The sequence below is a fragment of the Centroberyx gerrardi genome, chromosome 14 (assembly GCF_048128805.1).
Source record: "Centroberyx gerrardi isolate f3 chromosome 14, fCenGer3.hap1.cur.20231027, whole genome shotgun sequence".
NCBI lineage: Eukaryota > Metazoa > Chordata > Actinopteri > Beryciformes > Berycidae > Centroberyx > Centroberyx gerrardi.
The window spans coordinates 19107122-19121760 of record NC_136010.1 but is presented as its reverse complement, the minus strand read 5'-3'; the positions used below and the strand labels follow the sequence as shown (position 1 = coordinate 19121760).

General features: G+C 44.8%; 1 protein-coding gene across 1 annotated transcript; it reads left to right on the top strand.

The window, feature by feature from the left end:
• The first annotated feature begins 4186 nt into the window (after window positions 1-4186).
• Window positions 4187-14598, top strand: LOC139933389 (semaphorin-3F-like). The gene is made up of 18 exons (XM_071927450.2): window positions 4187-4614; window positions 6391-6527; window positions 9524-9684; window positions 9838-9900; window positions 10016-10135; window positions 10338-10431; window positions 10541-10660; window positions 10782-10927; window positions 11031-11145; window positions 11245-11314; window positions 11444-11588; window positions 11712-11934; window positions 12038-12126; window positions 12217-12258; window positions 12671-12828; window positions 12933-13000; window positions 13150-13277; window positions 13384-14598. Exons 2-18 carry the CDS (start codon window positions 6416-6418, stop codon window positions 13798-13800), a joined length of 2271 nt encoding a protein of 756 aa, XP_071783551.2. The 5' UTR covers window positions 4187-4614; window positions 6391-6415; the 3' UTR covers window positions 13801-14598.
• The last annotated feature ends 41 nt before the right edge of the window (window positions 14599-14639 follow it).

Here is a 14639-nt window from a genome sequence, read left to right as displayed (position 1 = left end):
TTTAAGGTAAGTGTCAATCTGCAGTTCATCTTTGATATGACGCGGGTATGTGATATGACTTTGACATTTTGCATGTACTCTTAGCACTGCAAATAGCCCCAGGCAAGACATTTTTGGACAGGCCCAGACAAAGGAACAGCAGCGATGTTCCAATGGTACACTTAAACCCTTGATTCCACTTTTAATGCACAGCTATAAATATTCCACTAGCAAAAACCTGTCCTGCTGTAGGCCCAGCACCCAGAGGCATGCAGTTCTAGGATGGGGATATACTATTAATACAGGCAATGGAAACATATTATATAAACATATTATATCCCATCAAATGACAGTGTTTGTCTCCTCTTTGAAGCAGTTTTATTCAGCCCAGTGGGTTAGTGTACCACCTTCGAGCACAACACATGTTTTTATGACTATGAATTAATAATGGAGGTGGTTCCTACAATATTGATCGTGACAAACTATGTACAGATTGCTGAGACAACAAAGTCAGTGTTTGGGCTTGTTTGTGGTCTGAGGGCTTTCTGTGAAGGCTTTGTTATGTATGGGGTGGCAAAAGCCTAAATGGATTCCCTAGTGTAAACTACACTCCCCAGGGTTGAGCCGGTGTTGCTACTGTACACAAATCTTCTTGTCATGCTGCTTGACGCACTCTCAGGTTTCACAAGGTAGTTCCCTGGAACCTGCTCCTCAGATTCACTGCAGAATGAACTCAAATCTAAAAATGAAAAGATAACACACTGGCAACTCGTCCGTCTTCTGTGTGATTGATGTTGACAAGGAGCTTTTCTCCAGGTTAATGACTGTATGGTGTAGAGTATGAGGAAGAAAAGGGCTTGTGTTGCGCTGAGGCTCATCCATGGTAGGCGGGTAATCTGATAGGTTAAAGCGGGGCCCCTGACTGCCATCTACCTGTGTGTGTGTGTGTGTGTGTGCGCGCACATGCATGTAGGCTTGTTTGTGAGAGCGTGCATTCATTTGTGCGCCTACATGCATGCACACACAGACGTTGCCGGTTCCATACATTTTTGCAGGTTTTAAATACCACAGTGTGCACGCATGCCTGTCCTGTCCGCCTGTACAGCTAATCAAGATTAAACACAGCATTTGAACTGTGCCGAGAGAAAATGGAGAGGGATGAGAATGGAGAACGGAGTGAGTATGATTGAGGGAAATAGATGACTGGAGCGATAAGCCGAGCCGCCCAGGCCCTGACAGATACGCGCGGCAGATGGATGACTCTTATCTGGGAGATCACAGAGTGCACAGTGACGCCTAGGCCCAGTTACAGAGAGCCATGATCACACCAGACAGATGAATAGGCCTACCCCCCACCATTCACATCGCACATGCACACACGCACGCGCGCACATACACGTGCACGTGCATGCACACACGTACACACGCAAACCACTTGACAGAATGAACAGATTGCAGCGCTTGTATTACCTACTTGTCTTTGACATTGAAATTCACCTGGAGCCTGGCGTCTCAAGGATGTACGTAGAGAGAAAGAGAGAGGGAGATAGAGGGGGGATGGAGAGAGAGAAAAGGGGAATGATTTTCATTCTAATTGAAGCTGCAGAGCTGTAGCTTGTTGGAGCGAGTGTATGTGTGTATCCATGTCTGTGTGCACATGTGCATGCATATGGGCATATGAATTTGTCTCCAAAAGAGCTATTCAGTGTATTCTCACTTTTTTTTAAGCCTAAAAGGCTTTCCAATGGGATTCTCCATACATATGTAAGTACAAAGGATGTCTGTGATACAGGTTCAGATGGAGTTGAAGTGAAGATCTTAGTGCATACTAAAAACAAAACCATTCTGGACTTTTTAGTGCCTCTAAAACCACAGAATCTATCTTTAATTAGCTAGAACATTCGCACACTCATTTATTCAGCTGGTTCCAAATGCTAATGCAAGAGTGGTGACAGATTTACCTTGCAAGACACAAGCACTGCACTTTCACTCATCTGACACACAAACTCACTATCCCTCTTTTTCTGTGCACCCCCCCACCCCCCCACCCCCCTTTTGTTATTTGGAAGGAGCTATTCTTCAACAGCTGTTGATTCTCCCAGCTGCATTTTATAGTGAGGGAGAGTGCCAGTCTTGTCTTCAAGGCAGATGGTGGCTGGCTGGCCGGCCTGGTGGACACGTGGCATGCTGTACACGGCGCTCCGTCTCCCTGAGCTTCCTTGCTGAAGCTCAGGGAGACCGTCCTCTCTGTAAAAACCTGCAATCTCCCCACTTCCAATACAGTGCGAGGCAAGCAAGCTGCGACTGGAATGTGCGCCACGTATGCGCACCTTCGTGTCAAAGATGTTGTTCTCTTCTTTTGATATTCATTGGCGCGTGAAGTTCATGGATGTCAGTAGCAGCACCTGTTCCCATATCTTTAAGTTTTGGATGTTTACATTTTTTCTGTCCTGTAAGATAATAATTGTAAGCAAAAAAAAAAAAAAAGCTGGGAGAGAAATATTCCTGCAACTGCAAAGTGTTGTGGTTATACATTTTTGGAATAATCCTGATCAATAATATCCTTCATTTTCTCTACCCACTCAATTCCTCTCAGGGTTGCAGGGGGGCTGGAGCCAATCCCAGCATGCATTGGGTGGAAGGCCGGGAGACAGGCCGCCAGTCCATTGCAGGGCTTGTTCAAAGACTCTCAATGTTCAATTCATCAATACAGAAAAGGCCGTCAGTAAGTCAAATAATGGGTTGTTTTTCCTCGGGGGACAATACTCCGCCCTTAGACTTGATGACATGATTGATGTGTCTGAGGGTCAGGGATTCAACTGGAGCCTTCTTGTCCTGCAGGGATGGATGTCTCCCTCACATTTCACATCACCTATCCATTAGACCAGAAGATCCTCCTGACAAAGCTTTTTGTGGACCAGACAGACACAAAGTTTGCTTTCTAACACATGCTGTCTGTCTCTGTAATACCAAATCCATCCATCATGCTGTAGGTAGCAGGCCTATTCGCACCCTTTTGTGTCTGGTCCTTCCACTCACACAGAGTAAAAATGCCCATTCCAGTGTAACGGTGGTGAACACACGGTGGCTCCTATCTCTCTCAGCAAGTTGAGGCAATAGTGGGTGGGTGCTGCTCAGATAAGACCATTGAATGGTGCAGTATCAGAGCCATGGGTGACGTTAGAGGTGCCTGTGAAGCAGTGGGAGCCGGGCAGTGTACTGCTGTCCATGGCCAAACTTGAGAGCACACGGAAACCTGAACTCAGCACACACTCATGACTCATTTCCTCAGCTGGAAAGAGAGGGATGCCTCCCATAGAGCGAGAAACAAAGACCCCCTCCGCTCTAAACCTGGACACATCTTGGAGACACCATTGTAGATCGCATCTGGTTAAAACCCAACATGAATACGCATGAAACCCAAGCATGTTGTCACATAAAGGTCATTTCTGGGAGAGGGAAGTCTGAACTGAAGGTTCCTGAAGTTTGCCAGGAACTGCCCTCCTCTTTGGCTTTTCACACACATTGCTGTCACTGACGCATCGCTTTGCTCCATGTGTTTATTTTATTTTACTGTCTGCAAGGCCACTGCTCACAATATATCCAGCCTCTGCTTTTGTGTCTTCAGTGCACCTACTGCGTCAGAGCTTACCACAAAGCACTCTAGAAGCTGTTTAATTTCGAGCTCGGGGCTGTATTAAGAGGATGGATGTCCTTTACGTCCAGCCCCCCCCCCCCCTCCTGCTGACTTTGTCACTGTTGTCGTGAGCCCAGGAGCCGGCCAAAGAGGAATCCCAGGAATCTTTTTCATCTGTCCCGCTGTAGAGTAATGGTGGCATTTTTCAAGACACAGAACTGGCTCCCCATTAATAGTGAAGCACTGCTCCTGCATTCGTGTGTAAGAATAGCCCTCCTGGTGCATGAGAAAAGCATTTATATAAGACAGTGGGTGTAAGTCCATCACATCAGGTTCCATCAAACTCAATCAAATCCATTGCAAATAAACTTGGCCAAAAAACTATATAGATTAATAATAAATAGTTTCACTTTTACACCTAGAAGCCAGTGTAGATGGAAGCAGTGTGATAAACGCACCAGCAGCAAGAGGGTTAATAATACCCATATGGTGTACCAAGAGGTTTGGTCCAATGCTGCTGTGGGCCAACAGGAGAGGGAAGGGTGGGTGGGGGCAGAACAGAAGGGAGAGGACAGCGGGGCAGACAGACTCCCAACACCTGCACCTGGTCACTTGATTCAGACTGGAACAGCATCAAACTCCCAGTAAAGGATACATGGAGCAGCATCTTGATCGCATCAGATAATGGTGATGGTTGTTGCCATCCATACTTAAAGTTTTTTTGGGAGGAGTGGAATAAGCGTTCAGGGATCAATTGTTGTTGCTTGTTTTTGTTTTTTTTCTGTCTTACATTGAAGGAATACCGTCGATTAATAGGCAACGTTTTTTTTTTATCAAGGGGATTTTAAAACGCATTGGATTGTTTTATTCCTGCGCAGGGCTGGGAAAGATTTTCCAACCCCGCTCCGAGGTGCGAAACGCAGGGAATGCAGCGATAACACCCTGCAAGTTTTGGATCTCCGTGGCTTAGCGGGTATCGAGAAAGTCAGAGAACAAAGGTAGGACAACTTTTTCTCTCTCTCTCTCAACCTCAACTTTTAATCTATGTTCTCTACTGTAGATCATTGAAGGAAATAGGACGGTTTCTATCTCGGGATGTTGAGTTCACAGGTAAGTGTGCACTCCCCATGGAAAAAGAACTAGGTTATAGTAAGCTTATAATACATTTTAAAGGTATACCGTGTAAATATTACAGCAAAACTTTCAAATATCACGCCGCTACCACCGGTCAGTAATTTTACCATAGAAAATCCTACAGAAATACCGTAACAGATAAAAAATACCACGAAGTACAATGGGTCACCATAAAATCACCATTGACTACCACAGGCACGCCAGTGATATTTCTTACTGGTGATGGTCGCAATTTAGATATTTCAAGGTTTTGAATATGATGAATATCTATCATGCTTCTAGTTATATTTGTTTAATCATAATTTTAGATGAACCTAGATTAAGTGTAATGGGTAGGATTGGGTTTAGTCTATACTATTGAGATAGCCCATATGCTTAGACCCAAAATCTTTACCTTAATTCCCTATATAAGAATTACCTATAGGAATGCTTATAATAAAATTCCTAAAGGGAATTCTTGTGTGTCTGTGGTACTCAGTAGTGACTTTATAGTGGTCTTATAGTTTTTTTTTTGTTCTATTATAAAATCTATTATAGGATTAGTACACATCTTTCTCATAAGAAAATTAAGGGTTTACAACCTTTTTTAGTGGGTGATCCTGTATTTAGGTCACAAATTCCTATGACTCTTCATGAAATCTGTTCACATCAACGTGATTACACATACTGAATATAAGTCACCCATAAGGGGGGCAGAAGTCAAGCTGCTCTGCTGAGCTGGTCCATGGCAATCAGGCCAGGAAGTGGCTTCTGTTTTTAATTTTTAAATGATCAGCACACCAGTCATTTTAGTTTGATCAGAATTTTTCCATGGGACCCCATTTTCATATCATGGGACCCCACATAGTTTCCATGGCTGGGAAAGCCTGGTCTAAAGGCTTTATCTCAGCACACCTTATTATGAAATGTAATGACCATAGGAGCATTTGTGAAGTTTGTTAAGTTTTAAACCATGAATACTTCTTTTAAAAGCCATAATTTCCTGCCTTGGCTACATGGATGTCATGAGAAAAAGAAAGGCCGGTGGGATAGCCTATAGCCCAAGCAAAGCACACCTTCAGGGAGACAATTTAATGGATGTTATGGACTCAGCTTTTAGTATTCATAATTTATATGGGATCCTCTCCAGCAAAGTGCAGATGCATAATGAATGCTTGAGTTAAGGTCTAACAGTTAGGCTACCTTTCAACACCCCTAAACTGTCAGAAATTGTTTCAGATAGGACTACCTGTTTCTTTGAACTGTCATGTATTTCAGTCATGCATTTTGGAAAGTAGGTGTGCTTTGTTGAAAGATTGAGAGACAGACAGAGAGAGAGAGGATCACTGATGAGTGTTGGGGTCCTGCTTTCTGAAAGTTTCTTTGCTTGCAAGTACCATTATATAATCTTTACACATACCTCCCTACATTTGTGCTCTAAATAAAGAATAGGGTCGTTATATTTTCCAGAGCAGGTGTGCAGATTTGGATTTTGTTCTTTCCTGCCAAACTATACATCTCGCCTCAGAAGGCTGCGTGCCAGTCTTCTGATCAGGGAGATCAGAGGGAGTCTCTTGCTTGTCCTTCCTTCTTTTTCTGTCTCATATTTCTCATGGGGCGCTCTGTAATAATAGCTCATTCCTCTGTCTTTCTTCGTCCAGATTTAGATCTCTGTGGTCTACCTGCATGACTGTTACCATGACAGCATCTGGGGTCCAACTCCTCCTGTTGGCCTTATGTGTTTACAGAGGCTCAGGCCTGCAGCAGTCCGCCCCACGGGTTCGCCTCTCCTTCAAAGGTGAGCTCATACAGACAAACTAAAAACTCCAATGACAGCTGGGATTGTCGTAATAGGTTCTTTTGGTTATTTGGTTTCCTCCTTAGTCACTCACACATACGCACTCACACACATCCGTGCGCGAACGTATTTCCTGCCTCATGTCAAACAGTGCGCCACAGAAAACAAAAGGTGGATGTTGCGTGTGGCTGGTTGCTGGTAGTGCCCTTCGAAAAAGTTTCTCCCCACACCCTAAAGCCCACACGCACACACACAGTCAGATCTGACGTTTCTGCTCTGTTCTTGATGTTTGACATAATGACACAACAGGGAAACAAGTGAAATTTGATCACAAGCGCAAAATGGTATTTTCCAACTTTAATATCATCGCCGAGAGGTGTGAATACAAGCTGGGACAGATGGAGTCGGCATTTGGGATTTTCCCATGTAGTCTGCTCCCTGTCCTCATTAGCTGTAATGGTAGAGATTTATGTTACAAATACCTGGATGACACCTTTGATCAAAACAATGCTGGATGATTACAGTTATTCCTAAATCCCTATGATGTTGTCACTTCTTCACGCTACACCCACAAGTACACACACACACATACACACACACACACACACAGCACACCTCAAGTACCTGTAAATAAGAATTAGAGGTGTGACTCAGATTTATAAAATTCCTTACTGCTTTCATGTGGAGCTGAGTCAAGACATTTTGTTCCCAGGTCAGGTCTAGGCAATGTTAGCATGTTTGGTGCCTTATCTTGTTACACAATAAGAAACAATGATTTTACATGATCTTTTGCTTCATATCAGCCACTGAAAGTCAGATCAGAGGTGAGATAATCATGAAATCTGTGAATGATAATGACCCACAGTGGCCCCATTAGAGTCTGACAGCAGTGACATGACTGAAATCAGCTGTGTACATACAGTACATAGTCATTGTACAGGGCGGTGGTTCATTTTACAGCTTGAGAGTAATTGCAGTGCATTTTTATATGACCCTTGACTCTAATCCCATTCAGTAAACAGCTTATACACACCACTGTGTTTTACAGCAGGTTGCATGAAGTAGTAATCTGTACACGCATTTGGTCTTGTACAAGCTCGTGTTCCTGCCCACATCATTACAGAGCACTCCATCATGAGTTAATATACAGCAGCTGGTGTGATAAGTGACAACTGAGAAGTATTGAACTATTAGATTGTTGGCTCGGGCTTAGAGATAACGGTGGCCGCTTTCACAGACCTCAGTCACCCTTCCCCCTAATACCAAAGGAAAGGGAGAAAAGTTGGATTTACGACCCAACTGTTTTCTGCCACTCTAAGGATTTATTGTTCATTGTTTGTGACAGGGACTCTCTTTGTTCCCAAAGGCGCCTGCGGAGGAGGTTTTGGAGAGGTGGGGGGTGCATGTGACTCTTCTGAACGAATGAGCTCGCCTGGGTGAGACTCTGGGGTACGGGAGGCCTGCAGAGGATAGAGATCTTGTATTGTTTCCTCTGTTTCTGGGAAATTGTGTCAGTTATACACACTTCAAAGGGATTGACTGAGTCCCGTTCGACTGTTAGTCGGACAGAATTAGTCAGCATTGCTAGAGAGCAGAGCGTGCGGTGTAATTGAAGCCACGTTTTAGGATCTCATGCCCACTCAGCACAGTCAGTTTCTTCATATTTTTGTTATGCCTGGGACTGAAAGGTAATTGTCAATATTGCCATTGTGACAATATGTTGAAATATGAGAGCTGATAGTGGCCTAGCTGTAGCCTCGTACCTGCATCATATGTCTGTTACAGTGTTTTCTTTCCACTGTTATTACAATGTTGTCAGGGGATAAGTGTTTTCTGGATGTTTACCGGATGATGGCAGTACATTGTTTGCTATTTGCGGAGGATGGAGCCATGTATAGGGGTGTGGCGTTGCTAGTTTTAGCCTGTGCTGTGAATCCACTATGGCCCAGTGGAGCTTGGCCAGAGGCTTGTTATCCTGTGTTTACCTCTCAGGAACAGAACCGGACCTTGCCCCACCTCTAAGACCCCATCCCGCGTCTGCCAAAGATCCGATTGCTTAGCTTATTTTAGTGGCACATTGACTGCATCCTGTTAACGTTGACCTCAAACGGAAGATGGCAGGCACTTTGAAGTAAATAAAGATGCTCTTCCTCCTGCTTCCCTGTAAACCCGCTTCTGAAGGTCTCTGTGAACTGCTTTGTGATAGTGAGCCTGTTGTTTTTCACATACCTCTGCCATAGGCCATGACTCAGTCTGCACACAGCATGATGAATATCTTACACATGCACATGATTTGTGTAATGCCTTGTGAATTCAAAACACTGCAGTGAATTATTGTGCGGATGGAGGGGAAAGTAATTCACATTCTGAGGTAGAGTAGTGCAGCGCCGAGTCCATTTGTTTTACAGCAGAGGAAAATTGTTCAATCAAAGCTTTCGGGAGAACGCCTCGTGAAACAAAAGAGGAGAAACATTTTCCATTTCAGCATGTCTTAACAGGTCATGCTCTACCGAACACAACCCTGATCTTAAGAATTAGCTCTGAGTTCCACTGACCGTGTATCCTAAGGGACCCGCTTTTTCGTCAAGCTCCACAGGGCATGTGGTGCCTTAAACTCAATCAGACAGTCGGAACACATAAAATATTGAGATCTTAAAAGCGAATCTGGTTCTTAAAATGCTCTAAGTTGAGTCATATTTAATCACTGACACACATTTTACCGAAAAATAAGTGACAAATGGTGTTGGTCAAGGGACTGTAAGTTCATCCAAGCCAGTGGTGAAGCATTTTAAGTGAAGGCGTTAGGGGAATAATATGATTTTGAGAGTTAAGTAAAGGAAAACTTTGCTCCCCCTGCTGGATATGAAATAGTTTTTTGTACAAATGCTGCAGACATTTATGACAATGCTGCAACACTTTTCACACTGAAAACTGTGTGTGTTTGTGTGTGTCCATGCATGTGTATGCGTCCCTATACATGTGTGTTTGCCCCACAGAACTGATGGACACTCGGGCGGCGCGGCCGTTCAGTTTCTCCTTCAACACCAGCGACTACCGCATCCTACTGATGGATCAGGACCAAGGCCGTCTGTACCTGGGCAGCCGGGAGTACCTGGTGGCCCTGGACATGCACAATGTCAACAAGGAGCCACTCATAGTATGTACAAACACCAACAGTTTGTGTTTTCTTAAATGCAGTCTGCTATTTGGTGTCTGATATTCAGTATAGTTCTCCAGATCTGTAAATGTAATCCCTAATAATCCTGTATTTTGGGGAATTTAACAGTTATCTGTACTTTCCTCAATGCAGATCCACTGGCCAGCATCTGCCAAGAGAAAGGGAGAATGTCAGATGACAGGAAAGGGAAGACAGGTGGGATCTTGTTCTTGTATGCTGCTCTTTCAAGGATCTGAGACTTGTGTTTTCAAGATGGGACAATGATTCCCCGTGGTGTTTGAATTCCATTTGTCTTACCCTCTTTACCCAGGGCGAGTGTGCCAACTTTGTGCGGTTGATAGAGCCGTGGAACCGCACCCACCTCTACACCTGCGGTACAGGGGCGTACCAACCCATCTGCACCTTCATCAACAGAGGCTGGAGGGCAGAGGTGAACACAAAGAAATGTGCAGTGCTTAAAGCGGGATTTAATGCAAAGTCCCTCAGCAGCAGGCCTGGAAAGCTTTGTCCTGCTAAATATTTCAGGACTACAAACTGGGACACTGATTTGTTTACAATTTTCCCATACTCCCTTGTGACGTGTTAGCACTCTATTTTTATGCGTCCTCTCCTTCTCTAATCTGCTCCTGCAGGACTACCTGTTTAGGCTGGTCCCTGGGTATGTGGATTCAGGGAAGGGAAAATGTTCCTATGATCCCAACCAGGAGAACTTTGCTGTTCTGATCAGTAAGATTCCCTTCATTTATATGTAAAAAAAAACCCATAAAGCCTTTTAAATTCCTTGTACTGTTGAATCCTAATCTGCCATCTCTCTGATGTCCCATTGTCTTTGCAGATGGGAACCTCTATGCGGGCGTCCATATTGACTTCATGAGTACAGATGCGGCCCTGTTTAGGACCATGGGAGGAAGAACAGCAATCAGGACGGAGCAATATGACTCCAGGTGGCTCAATGGTGAGTAAGTGCGTGTGTGAGCAGGTACATGTTGCTGATGATAGTTTATTATGATTCCTCTCATTTTATATCTCAACCACCAGCTTCACTCACTCCTCTCATTCTTTTTGTTATCCTCTAGAGCCTGTGTTTACTCAGATCCAACAGATCCCAGACAGTGCTGAAAGGAACGACGACAAGCTTTACTTCTTTTTCCGTGAGAAGAGTCTGGACTCCGGCGGCGGGGCGAGCCCCAGCGTTCTAGCGAGGGTGGGAAGAGTGTGTCTGGTGAGTTAAACCAAATTCCATCTGTGGTAACAATCTATGCAGCTCGTAATATGAAGCAGAGGCTGTTGTACTGAGCTGTAACCTGGTTTTTCCACCTGTCTAGAACGACGAGGGTGGACAGAAGTCCCTGGTGAACCGTTGGACGACGTTCCTTAAGGCTCGCCTCATCTGCTCCGTGATCGGAGAAGACGGGGTGGAGACGCCGTTTGATGAACTGAGTAAGGCCACAATAAAATACCCCCATTGAAACTGATTGCATTTTAATTGAAACTGCTTTTACGATTGTGTTATTGATTTGCCCGTCGTCGTTCTTCCAGGGGATGTTTTTATTCAGCCCACACAGGACGAACGAAACCCTGTGGTGTACGCTCTCTTCACTACCGCTGGGTGAGCAGGTTATGGATGCTTGGATGTCTTCTTATCCATTTTTATATAGGAGTCATCTCCCTATCTTTCATTTCTGGGGTTGGGTGCTAGCTGCCTCCTACATCTCGTAACTGTCTTTTTCTGTTCCAGCTCTGTGTTCAAGGGCTCAGCGGTCTGTGTGTACTCCATGGCCGACATCCGGAACGTCTTTAATGGACCCTTTGCCCACAAACACGGCCATAATTACCAATGGACAGAATACACTGGCAAGATCCCCTACCCACGGCCTGGAACAGTACGTTTCAGTCATGCTATCTCCAAAGTGACCAATTACATATATATATATTCAATCAAACTGCAACCAACCTTACACCTACTTACACCAAAAAATCTCCACCCCTTCTTTCGTCCCATCCAGTGTCCAGGAGGAACGTTTACCCCCGGCATCCGCTCCTCCAAGGACTTCTCAGACGAGGCAGTGAACTTCATCAGAGCCCATCCCCTCATGTACCATCCCGTTTATCCTATCCACCGCCGCCCCCTGGTGGTGCGAACCGGCGTGGACTACCGCTACACTGCCATGGTGGTGGATCAGGTGGATGCTGTGGATGGACGCTACGAGGTGATCTTCCTAGGGACAGGTGAGAGAGACGCAGCGAGGAAAGATTGATGGGACCGGCCCGACTGAAGGATTAGTCTGGAAAAGCATGTCTTAAATATAATTCCCCCCTCTCCCACACCCAGATCGTGGCACTGTCCAAAAAGTTATCGTTTTGCCCAAGGACCCGACCAGCATGGAGGAGCTCACTCTGGAGGAAGTGGAGGTGTTCAGGGTATGTCTCAATATGTTGTCCTGAAAAGACTAAACTGTTGATCTCAAAGATGAAGATGTATTGATCTGTCTGCTTTTTATTTATTTACAGACCAGAGCTCCTGTCAAAACGATGAAGATATCTTCGAAAAGAGTAAGCAAAATTCTCATTATTTAAAGTCCCCATGAAATGAACTCCCGTTACATTTACTTCCTGGAAAACAGAGTATCTTTCATGGTGACCTCATGCTGCACTAGTAGGCGTAAATATAAATTTCTAACCAATAAAAGCATCAGATTTTTGAACAGTCCCGCCCCTCCGCACCCCTCCCATCAAATAAAACTGCCTTTCTCTCCCTGACTCATATTCCATTGGTTTAGACTTTTGAATGATCCCTCACTGCATTATGTCCCGCCCCAACATCCTGTTTCAACAGGAAATGCATCAAATCCAGAAAGTAAAGATGCCATTTCATGGGATGTTTAAGAAAAGTCTGAATAAATTATATACGTTCCATTCTTCACAAGCACACTGATTTGAGTTTATTTTGCTTGTGTCACCACAGCAACAGCTGTACGTGTCGTCGGATGCGGGGCTGACCCAGGTGTCCCTGCACCGCTGTGGTGCGTATGGCAGGGCCTGCTCTGACTGCTGCCTGGCCCGGGACCCCTACTGCGCCTGGGACGGAGAGAGCTGCTCTGCCTTCACCCCCTCCACCAAGAGGTCAGGGTCACTATCTTCACAGACTGTTTACAGCTCTTTCCTATGCAGCAATAATGTGTAAACTCAACTTAATTCCCTCTAAATTCTGATTTTCTCTGTCTCAGGAGGAGCAGAAGACAGGACGTTAAACATGGCGATCCACTGAGGCAGTGCAGAGGCTTCAATGCCAAAGGTGTGGCAGTTTTTGTGTGTGTGTGTGTGTGTGTGTGTGTGTGTGTGTGTGTGTGTGTGTCTTCAAGGATCCTGGTCACTTCAAATTTTTGCTGAAAGCTCGTCAAAATCAATTCTCACTACTTCTCTTCCTCTGTTCTTTCTGTTCAGTGGAGAAACGTCTGAGAGAGACGGTGCAGTTTGGGGTGGAGGGCAGCAGTACGTTCTTGGAGTGTCAGCCTCGCTCGCCCCAGGCCACAGTCAAGTGGCTCTTCCAGAGAGAGGGAAAGAGGAAAGTGGTACGGAAGAACAATTTAGTTTTTCTAAACATCAAGGGAATCACCCACTTTCCCATTAGAAATCCTTACTCAAACACTTTCTCACTGTCTTTTCTTTGTTCTGCAGCTCAACCGGGTGGGGGGAGTCCTGAAGACAAACCACGGTATCCTTCTGAAGTCTCTCAACCAATCAGACGCCGGGCTCTACCACTGCCTCGCCACGGAGAACAACTTCAAACACACGGTGGCCCGCGTAGCGCTGCGCATCCTGGACCGGGCCATTGTTTTAGCCCTCACCTCTCAGGATGAGGACGAACATCCAAAAACTCGCCCGGCGGGACAAAACCACCACAACTCCCATCAACCCTACCTGCAGTCACCCCTCGTCCCCACGCCCTTCCCACCTGAGATTAGACTGATTAATCAGTACTGCCAGTCCTACTGGGAGCAACTCAGTCCCAAACAGCAGCAGCAGCAGCAGCAGCAGCAGCGCAAACGCACCAGCCGCAGACACACAGAGAGCCAGGAACAAGGCCTCGGCTAGAGAGAACGGGACTGACGCCGTCCAACACTGGCCTGTCTGGACTCTAGGTGGACTTCCATGTTTGACACGCATGACTGTGCGTCACCTCCATTCACACAAAAGCAGGTGATGCTCTCATGCCGTTGTTAAGTATCTTGAAATAGAAAATGTAATATATTGATTGTGAATATAATATATATGGTCATGATATGGTCAATCCATTGGTTTACTCTTGTATTGTATGATAATAATATAAGGGTATAAATGCATACGTTGCATGCTTATTTGTTTGCAAATTGTACAGTTTACTCTGTTGTTTTTTTTTTGCAACCTCGATGTATAATGCTGTCTGTAAGGTGTAATGTATTCTTTCAAACCAATTCCATTGTTGTCATGTAATGACTCCCTTACTGTCCTGTGCTCTAGTGACCTATGTGTGTGTTGAAGATATGTGTAGCAAACAGTATTCTTCCAGTTATGCACTTTGTTGGTGGTGGTTTTAGAGGGAATTAGGGCTCTTTGCACAAATGTATGAAAAATATAGGAACATAATTTTATATGTACATGTTATAAAAATGGGAATGAAACTGGCTCAGATTTAGTATTGATTGTTGTTGTTCTGCCAAATACTGTATTTGCAAAAGTTAGAAAGGCTCTTTTCAATGGAAGGACAAGGAACAAGAGTTAAATGGAAATATCTTCCAATCAGAGCCACCGTTCACCTTCATTGTGAGTAACACAGTGCTATGTGCTGTCATGCTGATAAATTCTACACTGGAAATGTTCAAACAAATATATAAAGATTTCTGAATTCTCAAATTAGCCTTTCACTTTCAGTCCTTTATATTGAATTACATATA